This window comes from Ranitomeya variabilis, chromosome 5, assembly GCF_051348905.1.
Source record: "Ranitomeya variabilis isolate aRanVar5 chromosome 5, aRanVar5.hap1, whole genome shotgun sequence".
Taxonomy (NCBI): domain Eukaryota; kingdom Metazoa; phylum Chordata; class Amphibia; order Anura; family Dendrobatidae; genus Ranitomeya; species Ranitomeya variabilis.
In genome coordinates this window covers 602,134,007-602,146,367 of record NC_135236.1, presented here as the reverse complement: position 1 = coordinate 602,146,367, position 12,361 = coordinate 602,134,007, and the positions used below count along the sequence as shown (strand labels likewise).

Sequence of the window (12,361 nt, the reverse complement as noted above, 5' to 3'; positions counted from 1 at the left end):
GGTTAGGGTTACGGGTAGGGTTAGGGTTACAGGTAGGGTTAGGGTTATGGCATGTGCGGATTTGGCTGCGGATCCGCAGCGGATTGGCCGCGGATCCGCAGCGGATCGGCCGCGGATCCGCAGCGGATCGGCCGCGGATCCGCAGCGGATTGGCCGCGGATCCGCAGCAGATTGGCCGCGGATCCGCAGCGGATTGGCCGCTGCGAATTCGTAGCAGTTTTCCATCAGGTTTACAGTACCGTGTACACCTATGGAAAACCAAATCCGCTGTGCCCATGGTGCGGAAAATTCCGTGCAGAAACGCTGCGTTGTATTTTCCGCAGCATGTCAATTCTTTGTGCGGATTCCGCAGCGTTTTACACCTGTTCCTCAATAGGAATCCGCAGGTGAAATCCGCACAAAAAAATACTGGAAATCTGCTTTAAATCCGCAGGTAAAACGCAGTGCCTTTTACCTGCAGATTTTTCAAAAATGGTGCGGAAAAATCTCACACGAATCCGCAACGTGGGCACATACCCTTAGGGTTAGGGTTGGAATTAGAGTTAGGGTTGGAAATAGGGTTAAGATTAGGCTTGTGGTTAGGGTTATGGATAGGGTTAGGGGTGTGTTGGGGTTACAGTTGTGGTTAGGGTTGGGATTAGGGTTAGGGTTGGGATTAGGGTTAGGGTTGGAATTAGGGTTACGGGTGTGTTGGGGTTAGGGTTGTGGTTAGGGGTGTGTTGGGGTTAGGGTTGGGATTAGGGTTATGGCTACAGTTGGGATTAGGATTAGGGGTGTGTTGGGGTTAGTGTTGAAGTTAGAATTGAGGGGTTTCCACTGTTTAGGCACATCAGGGGTCTCCAAACGCAACATGGCGCCACCATTGATTCCAGCCAATCTTGCATTCAAAAAGTCAAATGGTGCTCCCTCCCTTCCAAGCCCCGACATGCGCCCAAACAGTGGTTTACCCCCACATTTGGGGTACCAGCGTACTCAGGACAAACTGGGCAACAACTGTTGGGGTCCAATTTCTCCTGTTACCCTTGCAAAAATAAAAAATTACTTGCTAAGACATAATTTTTGAGGAAAGAACAATTATTTTTTATTTTCACGGCTCTGCGTTATAAACTTCTGTGAAGCACTTGGGGGTTGAAAGTGCTCACCACACATCTAGATAAGTTCCTTCGGGGGTCTAGTTTCCAAAATGGGGTCACTTGTGGGGTGTTTCTACTGTTTAGGCACATCAGGGGCTCTGCAAATGCAACGTGACGCCCGCAGACCATTCCATCAAAGTCTGCATTTCAAATGTCACTACTTCCCTTCCGAGCCCTGACGTGCGCCCAAACAGTGGTTTACCCCCACATATGAGGTATCACTGTACTCACAACAAACTGGGCAACAAACATTGGGGCCCAATTTCTCCTGTTACCCTTGTGAAAATAAAAAATTGCTTGCTAAAACATCTTTTTTGAGGAAAGAAAAATGATTTTTTATTTTCACAGCTCTGCGTTGTAAACTTCTGTGAAGCACTTGGGGGTTGAACGTGCTCATCACACATCTAGATAAGTTCCTTGGGGGGTCTAGTTTCCAAAATGGGGTCACTTGTGGGGTATTTCTACTGTTTAGGCACATCAGGGGCTCTGCAAATGCAATGTGACGCCCTCAGACCATTCCATCAAAGTCTGCATTTCAAATGTCAGTACTTCCCTTCCGAGCCCTGACGTGCGCCCAAACAGTGGTTTACCCCCACATATGGGGTATCACTGTACTCACAACAAACTGGGCAACAAACATTGGGGCCCAATTTCTCCTGTTACCCTTGTGAAAATAAAAAATTGCTTGCTAAAACATCTTTTTTGAGGAAAGAAAAATGATTTTTTATTTTCACGGCTCTGCGTTGTAAACTTCTGTGAAGCACTTGGGGGTTGAACGTGCTCATCACACATCTAGATAAGTTCCTTGGGGGGTCTAGTTTCCAAAATGGGGTCACTTGTGGGGTGTTTCTACTGTTTAGGCACATCAGGGGCTCTGCAAATGCAACGTGATGCCCACAGACCATTCCATCAAAGTCTGCATTCCAAAACGTCACTACTTCCCTTCCGAGCCCCGGCATGTGCCCAAACAGTGGTTTACCCCCACATATGGGGTATCAGCGTACTCAGGAGAAACTGGACAACAACTTTTGGGGGTCCAATTTCTCCTGTTACCCTTGCAAAAATAAAAAATTCTGGGCTAAAAAAATATTTTTGAGGAAAGGAAACACATTTATTATTTTCACGGCTCTGCGTTATAAACTTCTGTGAAGCACTTGGGGGTTGAACGTGCTCATCACACATCTAGATAAGTTCCTTGGGGGGTCTAGTTTCCAAAATGGGGTCACTTGTGGGGTGTTTCTACTGTTTAGGCACATCAGGGGCTCTGCAAATGCAACGTGATGCCCGCAGACCATTCCATCAAAGTCTGCATTCCAAAACGTCACTACTTCCCTTCCGAGCCCCGGCATGTGCCCAAACAGTGGTTTACCCCCACATATGGGGTATCAGCGTACTCAGGAGAAACTGGACAACAACTTTTGGGGTCCAATTTCTCCTGTTACCCTTGCAAAAATAAAAAATTCTGGGCTAAAAAAATATTTTTGAGGAAAGGAAACACATTTATTATTTTCACGGCTCTGCGTTATAAACTTCTGTGAAGCACTTGGGGGTTCAAAGTGCTCACCACACATCTAGATAAGTTCCCTTGGGGGTCTAGTTTCCAAAATGGAGTCACTTGTGGGGAGTTCCTACTGTTTAGGCACATCAGGGGCTCTGCAAACGCAACCTGACGCCCGCAGAGCATTCCATCAAAGTCTGCATTTCAGAACGTCACTACTTCCCTTCCGAACCCCGACGTGTGCCAAAACAGTGGTTTACCCCCACATATGGGGTATCAGCGTACTCAGGAGAAACTGGACAACAACTTTTGGGGTCCAATTTCTCCTGTTACCCTTGGGAAAATAAAAAATTGTGGGCTAAAAAATCATTTTTGAGAAAAGAAAAATTATTTTTTATTTTCACGGCTCTGCGTTATAAACTTCTGCGAAGCACCTGGGGGTTCAAAGTGCTCACCACACATCTAGATTAGTTCCTTGGGAGGTCTAGTTTCCAAAATGGGGTCACTTGTGCGGGAGCTCCAATGTTTAGGCACACAGGGGCTCTCCAAACGTGACATGGTGTCCACTAATGATTGGAGCTAATTTTCCATTCAAAAAGCCAAATGGCATGCCTTCCCTTCCGAACCCTGCCGTGCGCCCAAACAGTGGTTTACCCCCACATATGGGGTATCATCGTACTCAGGACAAACTGGACAACAACATTTGGGGTCCAATTTCTCCTATTACCCTTGGGAAAATAAAAAATTCTGGGCTAAAAATCATTTTTGAGGAAAGAAAAATTATTTTTTATTTTCACAGCTCTGCGTTATAAACTTCTGTGAAGCACCTGGGGGTTATAAGTGCTCACTATGCATCTAGATAAGTTCCTTGGGGGGTCTAGTTTCCAAAATGGGGTCACTTGTAGGGGAGCTCCAATGTTTAGGCACACAGGGGCTCTCCAAACGCGGCATGGTGTCCGTTAACGATTGGAGCTAATTTTCCATTCAAAAAGTCAAATGGCACGCCTCCCCTTCCGAGCCTTGCCGTGCACCCAAACAGTGGTTTACCCCCACATATGAGGTATCAACGTACTCAGCAGAAGTTGCCCAACAAATTTTAGGATCCATTTTATCCTGTTGCCCATGTGAAAATGAAAAAATTGAGGCTAAAAGAAATTTTGTGTGAAAAAAAAGTACTTTTTCATTTTTACGGATCAATTTGTGAAGCACCTGAGAGTTTAAAGTGCTCACTATGCTTCTAGATAAGTTCCTTGGGGGGTCTAGTTTCCAAAATGGGGTCACTTGTGGGAGCGCTCCAATGTTTAGGCACACAGGGGCTCTCCAAACGTGACATGGTGTCTGCTAGCGATGGAGATAATTTTTCATTCAAAAAGTCAAATGGCGCTCCTTCCCTTCCGAGCCTTACCATGTGCCCAAACAGTGGTTTACCCCCACATGTGAGGTATCGGTGTACTCAGGAGAAATTGTCCAACAAATTTTAGGATCCATTTTATCCTGTTGCCCATGTGAAAATGAAAAAATTGAGGCTAAAGTAATTTTTTTGTGAAAAAAAAGTACTGTTTCATTTTTACGGATCAATTTGTGAAGCACCTGGGGGTTTAAAGTGCTCACTATGCTTCTAGATAAGTTCCTTGGGGGGTCTAGTTTCCAAAATGGGGTCACTTGTGGGGGAGCTCCAATGTTTAGGCACACGGGGGCTCTCCAAACGCGACATGGTGTCCGCTAAAGATTGGAGCCAATTTTTCATTGAAAAAGTCAAATGGCGCTCCTTCCCTTCCGAGCCCTGCCGTGCGCCCAAACAGTGGTTTACCCCCACATATGAGGTATCAGCGTACTCAGGATAAATTGGACAACAAAGTTCGTGGTCCAGTTTCTCCTTTTACCCTTGGGAAAATAAAAAAAATTTCGCTAAAAGATCATTTTTGTGACTAAAAAGTTAAATGTTCATTTTTTACGTCCATGTTGCTTCTGCTGCTGTGAAACACCCGAAGGGTTAATAAACTTCTTGAATGTGGTTTTGAGCACCTTGAGGGGTGCAGTTTTTAGAATGGTGTCACTTTTGGGTATTTTCAGCCATATAGAACCCTCAAACGGACTTCAAATGTGAGGTGGTCCCTAAAAAAAATGGTTTTGTAAATTTTGTTGTAAAAATGAGAAATCACTGGTCAAATTTTAACCCTTATAACTTCCTAGCAAAAAAAAAATTGTTTCCAAAATTGTGCTGATGTAAAGTAGACATGTGGGAAATGTTATTTATTAACTATTTTGTGTCACATAACTCTCTGGTTTAACAGAATAAAAATTCAAAATGTGAAAATTGCAACATTTTCAAAATTTTTGCCAAATTTCCGTTTTTTTCACAAATAAACTCAGAAATTATCGACCTAAAGTTACCACTAACATGAAGCCCAATATGTCACGAAAAAACAATCTGAGAACCGCTAGGATCCGTTGAAGCGTTCCTGAGTTATTACCTCATAAAGGGACACTGGTCAGAATTGCAAAAAACGGCAAGGTCATTAAGGCCAAAATAGGCTGGGTCATGAAGGGGTTAAAGTCAAAGGGTTAAAACTGAAACAATTGTTTCAATACACGGACAGCACATGGACGAGAAACACGGACAGCTCCGGGACCGTTTCTTCCGGTACCGGGACTATCTGGACGTGTGAGACGGGCCTAACACAGGCGCCATACATTTGGCCACACACGCCAGCTCAGCGCTCCGGCAGGCTGCTATAGGGCGCCCATATGTGGACACAGCGCCGCCTACGTCACTACACCGCTGGCACCGAACTGTCCTGTGCAGGCAAGAGCAACACGTACAGGAAGTGCCACGTGTACTAAGCGCGCATGCGCGGGGCCGCCCCGGGGCTGGGACTGTGCACTTCCTGCTACCTAATACCCAGTGCTAAATTCTTATATTATCGCCAATAATCCCGGGCCTGCTGCATCCGGACACCGGCACCGAGGGCCACCATGAGCGGATAAGTTGCTCCCGCTGTCACCTCAGCAGTATCTCGGAGCGGGTGAATCTTTGTAGCCCTCCCTCCCACCTACACAGGACTCCGCCACCATGTCCAACGCCGGGTACAACTCCCAAAATGGGGGATCAGGGCCGCCCTACTCCAATGGTAAGCACGGACGTGTCGTGTGTGTGGTCAGCAACCCTGCGTGTGGCCCCTGGAGGTCACAGGTGCGGGAGCCGCGGTGCCCGTGTAAGAGGTGACCCCTGGGATCCGATAGGGGAGACTGAGCGGAGGCTGCCAGCAGGGAAGGGGTTACTAGAGACGAGATATGTGTACGTATGGCAGGTACTGTGTATGTAATGTAGAGAGCTGGGCTGTCAGTGGTCAGGGAATAGGGAGCTGGGCTGTCAGGGAATAGGGAGCTGGGCTGTCAGTGGTCAGGGAATAGGGAGCTGGGCTGTCAGTGGTCAGGGAATAGGGAGCTGGGCTGTCAGTGGTCAGGGAATAGGGAGCTGGGCTGTCAGTGGCCAGGGAATAGGGAGCTGGGCTGTCAGTGGCCAGGGAATAGGGAGCTGGGCTGTCAGTGGTCAGGGAATAGGGAGCTGGGCTGTCAGTGGCCAGGGAATAGGGAGCTGGGCTGTCAGTGGTCAGGGAATAGGGAGCTGGGCTGTCAGGGAATAGGGAGCTGGGCTGTCAGTGGTCAGGGAATAGGGAGCCGGGCTGTCAGTGGTCAGGGAATAGGGAGCCGGGCTGTCAGTGGCCAGGGAATAGGGAGCCGGGCTGTCAGTGGCCAGGGAATAGGGAGCCGGGCTGTCAGTGGCCAGGGAATAGGGAGCCGGGCTGTCAGTGGCCAGGGAATAGGGAGCCGGGCTGTCAGTGGCCAGGGAATAGGGAGCCGGGCTGTCAGTGGCCAGGGAATAGGGAGCCGGGCTGTCAGTGGCCAGGGAATAGGGAGCCGGGCTGTCAGTGGCCAGGGAATAGGGAGCCGGGCTGTCAGTGGCCAGGGAATAGGGAGCCGGGCTGTCAGTGGCCAGGGAATAGGGAGCCGGGCTGTCAGTGGCCAGGGAATAGGGAGCCGGGCTGTCAGTGGCCAGGGAATAGGGAGCCGGGCTGTCAGTGGCCAGGGAATAGGGAGCCGGGCTGTCAGTGGCCAGGGAATAGGGAGCCGGGCTGTCAGTGGCCAGGGAATAGGGAGCCGGGCTGTCAGTGGCCAGGGAATAGGGAGCCGGGCTGTCAGTGGCCAGGGAATAGGGAGCCGGGCTGTCAGTGGCCAGGGAATAGGGAGCCGGGCTGTCAGTGGCCAGGGAATAGGGAGCCGGGCTGTCAGTGGCCAGGGAATAGGGAGCCGGGCTGTCAGTGGCCAGGGAATAGGGAGCTGGGCTGTCAGTGGCCACGGAATAGGGAGCTGGGCTGTCAGTGGCCACGTAATGTAGAGAGCCGGGCCGCCAGCGGTCAGGTGGTGTAACCAGTGCTGGCTCTTGTACACGGCCTGAGACCACTATACCCAGGTACTTGCACTCGCCATACACTGTGTCTGGGCTCCCGGCTTTAGGTTGCGCAGATCAGAGGTCGGTGGGTCCCGTGGAGCAGCTGTCACCTTTGAGCTCTGACTGCAGCTTCTCGCCCACCAGTGGACATGGAGCTGATGTGACCCCAGGTCTGGTGTGTGCCCGGGTCAGGCCACTTTATAGTACTTGCTAATAGTTGTGGACCCTTTTCTTTCTCAGGTTTATGTAGGTGTGAGGGGCTCTTATCTTTATGACTCGGTGTGTAGATTAGGATTGCTCCTGTCTTATGATGACACTTACACAGTGGGGGGGGTAATCTTGTGTGGAGCGGCTTCGTTTCTAGTTCTGAATCTAAATGCCTAACATCTGCCAGTAATCACACGATGGTGGACGGCCAGGATCTGCTGGAGTTGGCTGAGAGTTCTGGCGTTTACCAGTCGCCACATCAGACGTCGGTGGAGGTTTATTATGAAAGATCCTGTAACTATGGAACCTGCTTATGCCACCGAGGCTGCCAGACAGCGCACACTGTCCGTCACCCTGACACTAGCTCTGCTTAAGGCCCCGTCTCACTAAGCGATTTACCAACGATCACGACCAGCGATACGACCTGGCCGTGATCGTTGGTAAGTCGCTGTGTGGTCGCTGGGGAGCTGTCACACAGACAGCTCTCTCCAGCGACCAACAATCAGGGGAACGACTTCGGCATCGTTGAAACTGTCTTCAACGATGCCGAAGTCCCCCTGCAGCACCCGGGTAACCAGGGTAAACATCGGGTTACTAAGCGCAGGGCCGCGCTTAGTAACCCGATGTTTACCCTGGTTACCAAAAAAAACAAACAGTACATACTCGCCTTTCGGTGTCCAGGTCCCTTGCCGTCTGCTTCCTGCTCTGACTGAGATCCGGCCGTACAGTGAGAGCAGAGCGCAGCGGTGACGTCACTGCTGTGCTCTCACTTCTCACTGTACGGCCGGCAGTCAGTGAGAGCAGGAAGCAGACGGCAAGGGACCTGACGGACATCAGAAGGCGAGTATGTACTGTTTGTTTTTTTTTACATTTACGCTGGTAACCAGGGTAAACATCGGGTTACTAAGCGCGGCCCTGCGCTTAGTAACCCGATGTTTACCCTGGTTACCAGTGAAGACATCGCTGGATCGGTGTCACACACACCGATTCAGCGATGTCAGCGGGGCCTCAACGACCAAAAAAAGGTCCAGGCCATTCCGACACGACCAGCGATCTCACAGCAGGGGCCTGATCGCTGGTACGTGTCACACATAGCGAGATCGCTATGGAGGTCGCTGTTGCGTCACAAAACTTGTGACTCAGCAGCGATCTCGCTATGTGAGACGGGGCCTTTAGTCACTCACATTACTAACATTTTCAAGTGTCAGAGAAGTGATGTCGTTTTTTTTTTTTTTCTTCTTTTTTTTTTCCATGTTGTGAAGCTTGGTTGTGAGGGACTGTCATGTTATATTATTAAATGTGTGTAATATATATATATATTATAATATAATTTTTTATTTTTATGGGTAGCATCTTAACACCATTCTGACAATATCAGGCCCTTCATGTCATGTCTCTGGATTCATACACTATGACAACTCTTCTGTATATGTGCTATAGGTACAGACAGGAACCAGATCTTTGCCTTCTGCCACTTCCAGGCTGTGACTACACTGTGAATAAAAGCTATAGTACTGTAAATGTCTGAGTACAGGCGGACGTCACGGTTTCCATCTGGAAATGCCTCAGCAAAACCTGCAATGATAAATATGGAAAAAGGTGCACGTTTCTCTCTTAGCTTTGTCAGGGCGGAAATCTGTGGTTACATCTGTAGCATAAACTGTTGTCATGCTGTGGATTTCAGATCTGTAGCAGCTGTCAATTTACACGGGTGTTTTTCACAATGTGTTCATAAGGTTTCATAGGAAATCTCACACCCGCTGTAATATTCAACACTTTTTCCGGGATTAAAATCCAGAGGAAAAATCCTGTGTATGCTCACCTCATGCACATGCCCTCCAGGTCCCCTGACACAGAAGAAATATCCCCTGCCTATGCTCCCTTCATGCACATGGTCCCCTGACACAGAAGAAATATCCCCTGCCTATGCTCCCCTCCTGCACATGCCTCCCAGGTCCCCTGACACAGAAGAAATATCCCCTGCCTATGCTCCCCTCATGCACATGGCCCCCAGGTCCCCTGACACAGAAGATATATCCCCTGCCTATGCTCCCCTCCTGCACATGCCTCCCAGGTCCCCTGACACAGAAGAAATATCCCCTGCCTATGCTCCCCTCATGCCCATGGCCCCCAGGTCCCCTGACACAGAAGATATATCCCCTGCCTATGCTCCCCTCCTGCACATGCCTCCCAGGTCCCCTGACACAGAAAAAATATCCCCTGCCTATGCTCCCCTCATGCACATGGCCCCCAGGTCCCCTGACACAGAAGAAATATCCCCTGCCTATGCTCCCCTCATGCACATCCTCTCCTGATCCCCTGCCTATGTGACCCTCCTGCACATGCCCTCGAGGTCTCCTGACACAGAAGAAATATCCCCTGCCAATGTGACCCTCCTGCACATACTCTCCAGGTCCCCTGACACAGAAGAAATATCCCCTGCCTATGCTCCCCTCCTGCACATACTCTTCAGGTCCCCTGTCACAGAAGAAATATCCCCTGCCTATGCTCCCCTCATGCACATCCTCTCCTGGTCCCCTGACACAGAAGAAATATCCTCTGCCTATGTGACCCTCCTACACATGCCCTCCAGGTCTCCTGACACGGAATAAATATCCCCTGCCTATGTGACCCTCCTGCACATGCCCTCCAGGTCTCATGACACAGAAGAAATGACCCCTGCCTATGTGACCCTCCTGCACATGCCCTCGAGGTCTCCTGACACAGAAGAAATATCCCCTGCCTATGCTCCCCTCCTGCACATACTCTTCAGGTCCCGACACAGAAGAAATATCCCCTGCCTATGTGACCCTCCTGCACATGCCCTCCAGGTCTCCTGACACAGAAGAAATATCCCCTGCCTATGCTCCCCTCCTGCACATACTCTTCAGGTCCCCTGACACAGAAGAAATATTCCCTGCCTATGTGACCCTCCTGCACATGCCCTCCAGGTCTCCTGACACAGAAGAAATGTCCCCTGCCTATGTGACCCTCCTGCACATGCATCCCAAGTCCCCTGATAAACATTGTTGATTGGCACTAGTTTTCAGTTCTCATATGGTAGCAATGACTGATTTGTACATACTTGAAAGTGCCTTTTTTGTGTAGTTTGTATTTTTCAGCTGTAGTACCATTTTGGAAGGTTTCTTCTGTTATAACATGTTCATTGGATGACCTCTACAGTACCCCTCCGCCTCACCTGTACATCTCCCTTATTATTATTATTATTATTATTATTATTACCTTGCCCAAGTATATAAAAATGTCTTTTATAAACGAGACAGCGCTTGTGTTGGTAAAGTACCAGCAGGAAAGCGTATGGTTAGTGTTTTCCATATGTTTTGCATAGATCCTTTAACATAAAATCGCAGCGTTCTTCTGTACTTATTTTCTGGCTAAAACTGGCCGTACACATTAGAGAGCTGTCAGCTGAACTGTGGATTGTCCGACAACTCTTCCAACCCCTGCAGACATCGGAAGACTCAGTTGGGCTGGACGTTCCTGTTCTCTCTGAGCGAGCTGCTGCCCGTCCTCTGCAAGCAGCTAATCTTTCTACCAAACAAAAGGGAGGCGTCATTGAATTACCGGTACATTCTCCATATCCATATGTCCTCTGCCATAATACAGTGGATATGGAAACTATTCAGATCTCTTTAAATGTTTCACTCTTTATTTCATTGCAGCCACTTGGTAAATTCAAAAAAAGTTCATATTTTTTTCTCACTAATGTACACTCTGCACCACATGTTGACTGAAAAATAACAAATTTAGTAATTTTTGCAAATTTATTAAAAAAGAAAAACTGAAATATCTCATGGTCATAAGTATTCACACCCTTTGCTCAGTATTGAGTAGAAGCACCCTTTTGAACTAGTACAGCCATGAGTATTCTTGGGAATGATGCAAAAAGTTTCTCACACCTGGATTTGGGGATCCTCTGCCATTCTTCCTTGCAGATCCTCTCTAGTTCCGTAAGGCTGGATGGTGAACAGTGGTGGACGCCATTTTCAGGTCTCTCCAGAGATGCTCAATTGGGTTTAGGTCAGGGCTCTGGCTGGGCCAGTCAAAAATGGTCACAGAGTTGTTCTGAAGCCACTCCTTTGTTATTTTAGCTGTGTGCTTAGGGTCATTGTCTCGTTGGAAGGTGAACCTTCGGCTAAGTCTGAGGTCCAGAGCACTCTGGAAGAGGTTTTCATCCAGGATATCTCTGTACTTGGCCGCATTCATGTTTCCTGCCCCTGCAGCTGAAAAACACCCCCATAGCATGGTGCTGCCACCACCATGTTTCACTGTTGGGATTGTAGTGGGCAGGTGATGTGCAGTGCCAGGCTTTCTCCACACATACCGCTTAGAATTCTCATCAAAAAGGTCTATCTTCAGCTCATCAGATCAGAGAATCTTATTTCTCATAGTCTGGGAGTCCTTCATGTGTTTTTTTTTTTTTTTTTGTTTTTTTTTTGCAAACTCTATGCGGGCTTTCATATGTCTTGCACTGAGGAGACACTTCCGTCGGGTTACTCTGCCATAAAGGCCCGACTGGTGGGCAGCTGCAGTGGTTGTTGACTTTGTGGAACTTTCTCCCATCTTCCTTCATCTCTGGAGCTCAGCCACAGTGATCTTGGGGGTTGTTCTTTACCTCTCACACCAAGGCTCTTCTCCCATGATATCTCAGTTTGGCTGGACCGCCAGGTCTAGGAAGACTTCTGGTGGTCCCAAACTTTAAGGATTATGGAGGCCACTGTGCTCTTGGGTACTGCAGAAATTCTTTTGTAACCTTGGCCAGATGTGTGCCTTGCCACAATTCTGTCTCTGAGCTCCTGGGCCAGTTCATTTGACCTCATGATTCTCATTTGGTCTGACATGCACTTAAATAGACAGGTCTTATATAGACAGGTGTGTGCCTTTCTAAATCAAGTCCTATCAGTTTAATTAAACACAGCTGGACTCCAATGAAGGGGTAGAACCATCTCAAGTAGGATCACAAGGAAATGGACAGCATGTGACTTAAATATGAGTGTCTGAGCAAAGGGTCTGAATACTTATGTCTGTGTGATATTTCAGTTTTTCTTT

At 48.6% G+C, this 12,361-nt stretch overlaps 1 protein-coding gene across 1 annotated transcript in view; it reads left to right on the top strand.

Annotated features, from left to right (window-relative positions):
* Positions 1-5,392: 5,392 nt before the first annotated feature.
* Positions 5,393-12,361, top strand: part of SEC24A (SEC24 homolog A, COPII component) — a 93,831-nt gene continuing 86,862 nt past the window's right edge. Inside the window, exon 1 of the mRNA XM_077266041.1 lies at positions 5,393-5,762. Within this exon, the coding sequence (XP_077122156.1) occupies positions 5,705-5,762 (58 nt within the window). The 5' untranslated portion in view covers positions 5,393-5,704. The remainder of the gene's footprint in view (positions 5,763-12,361) is intronic.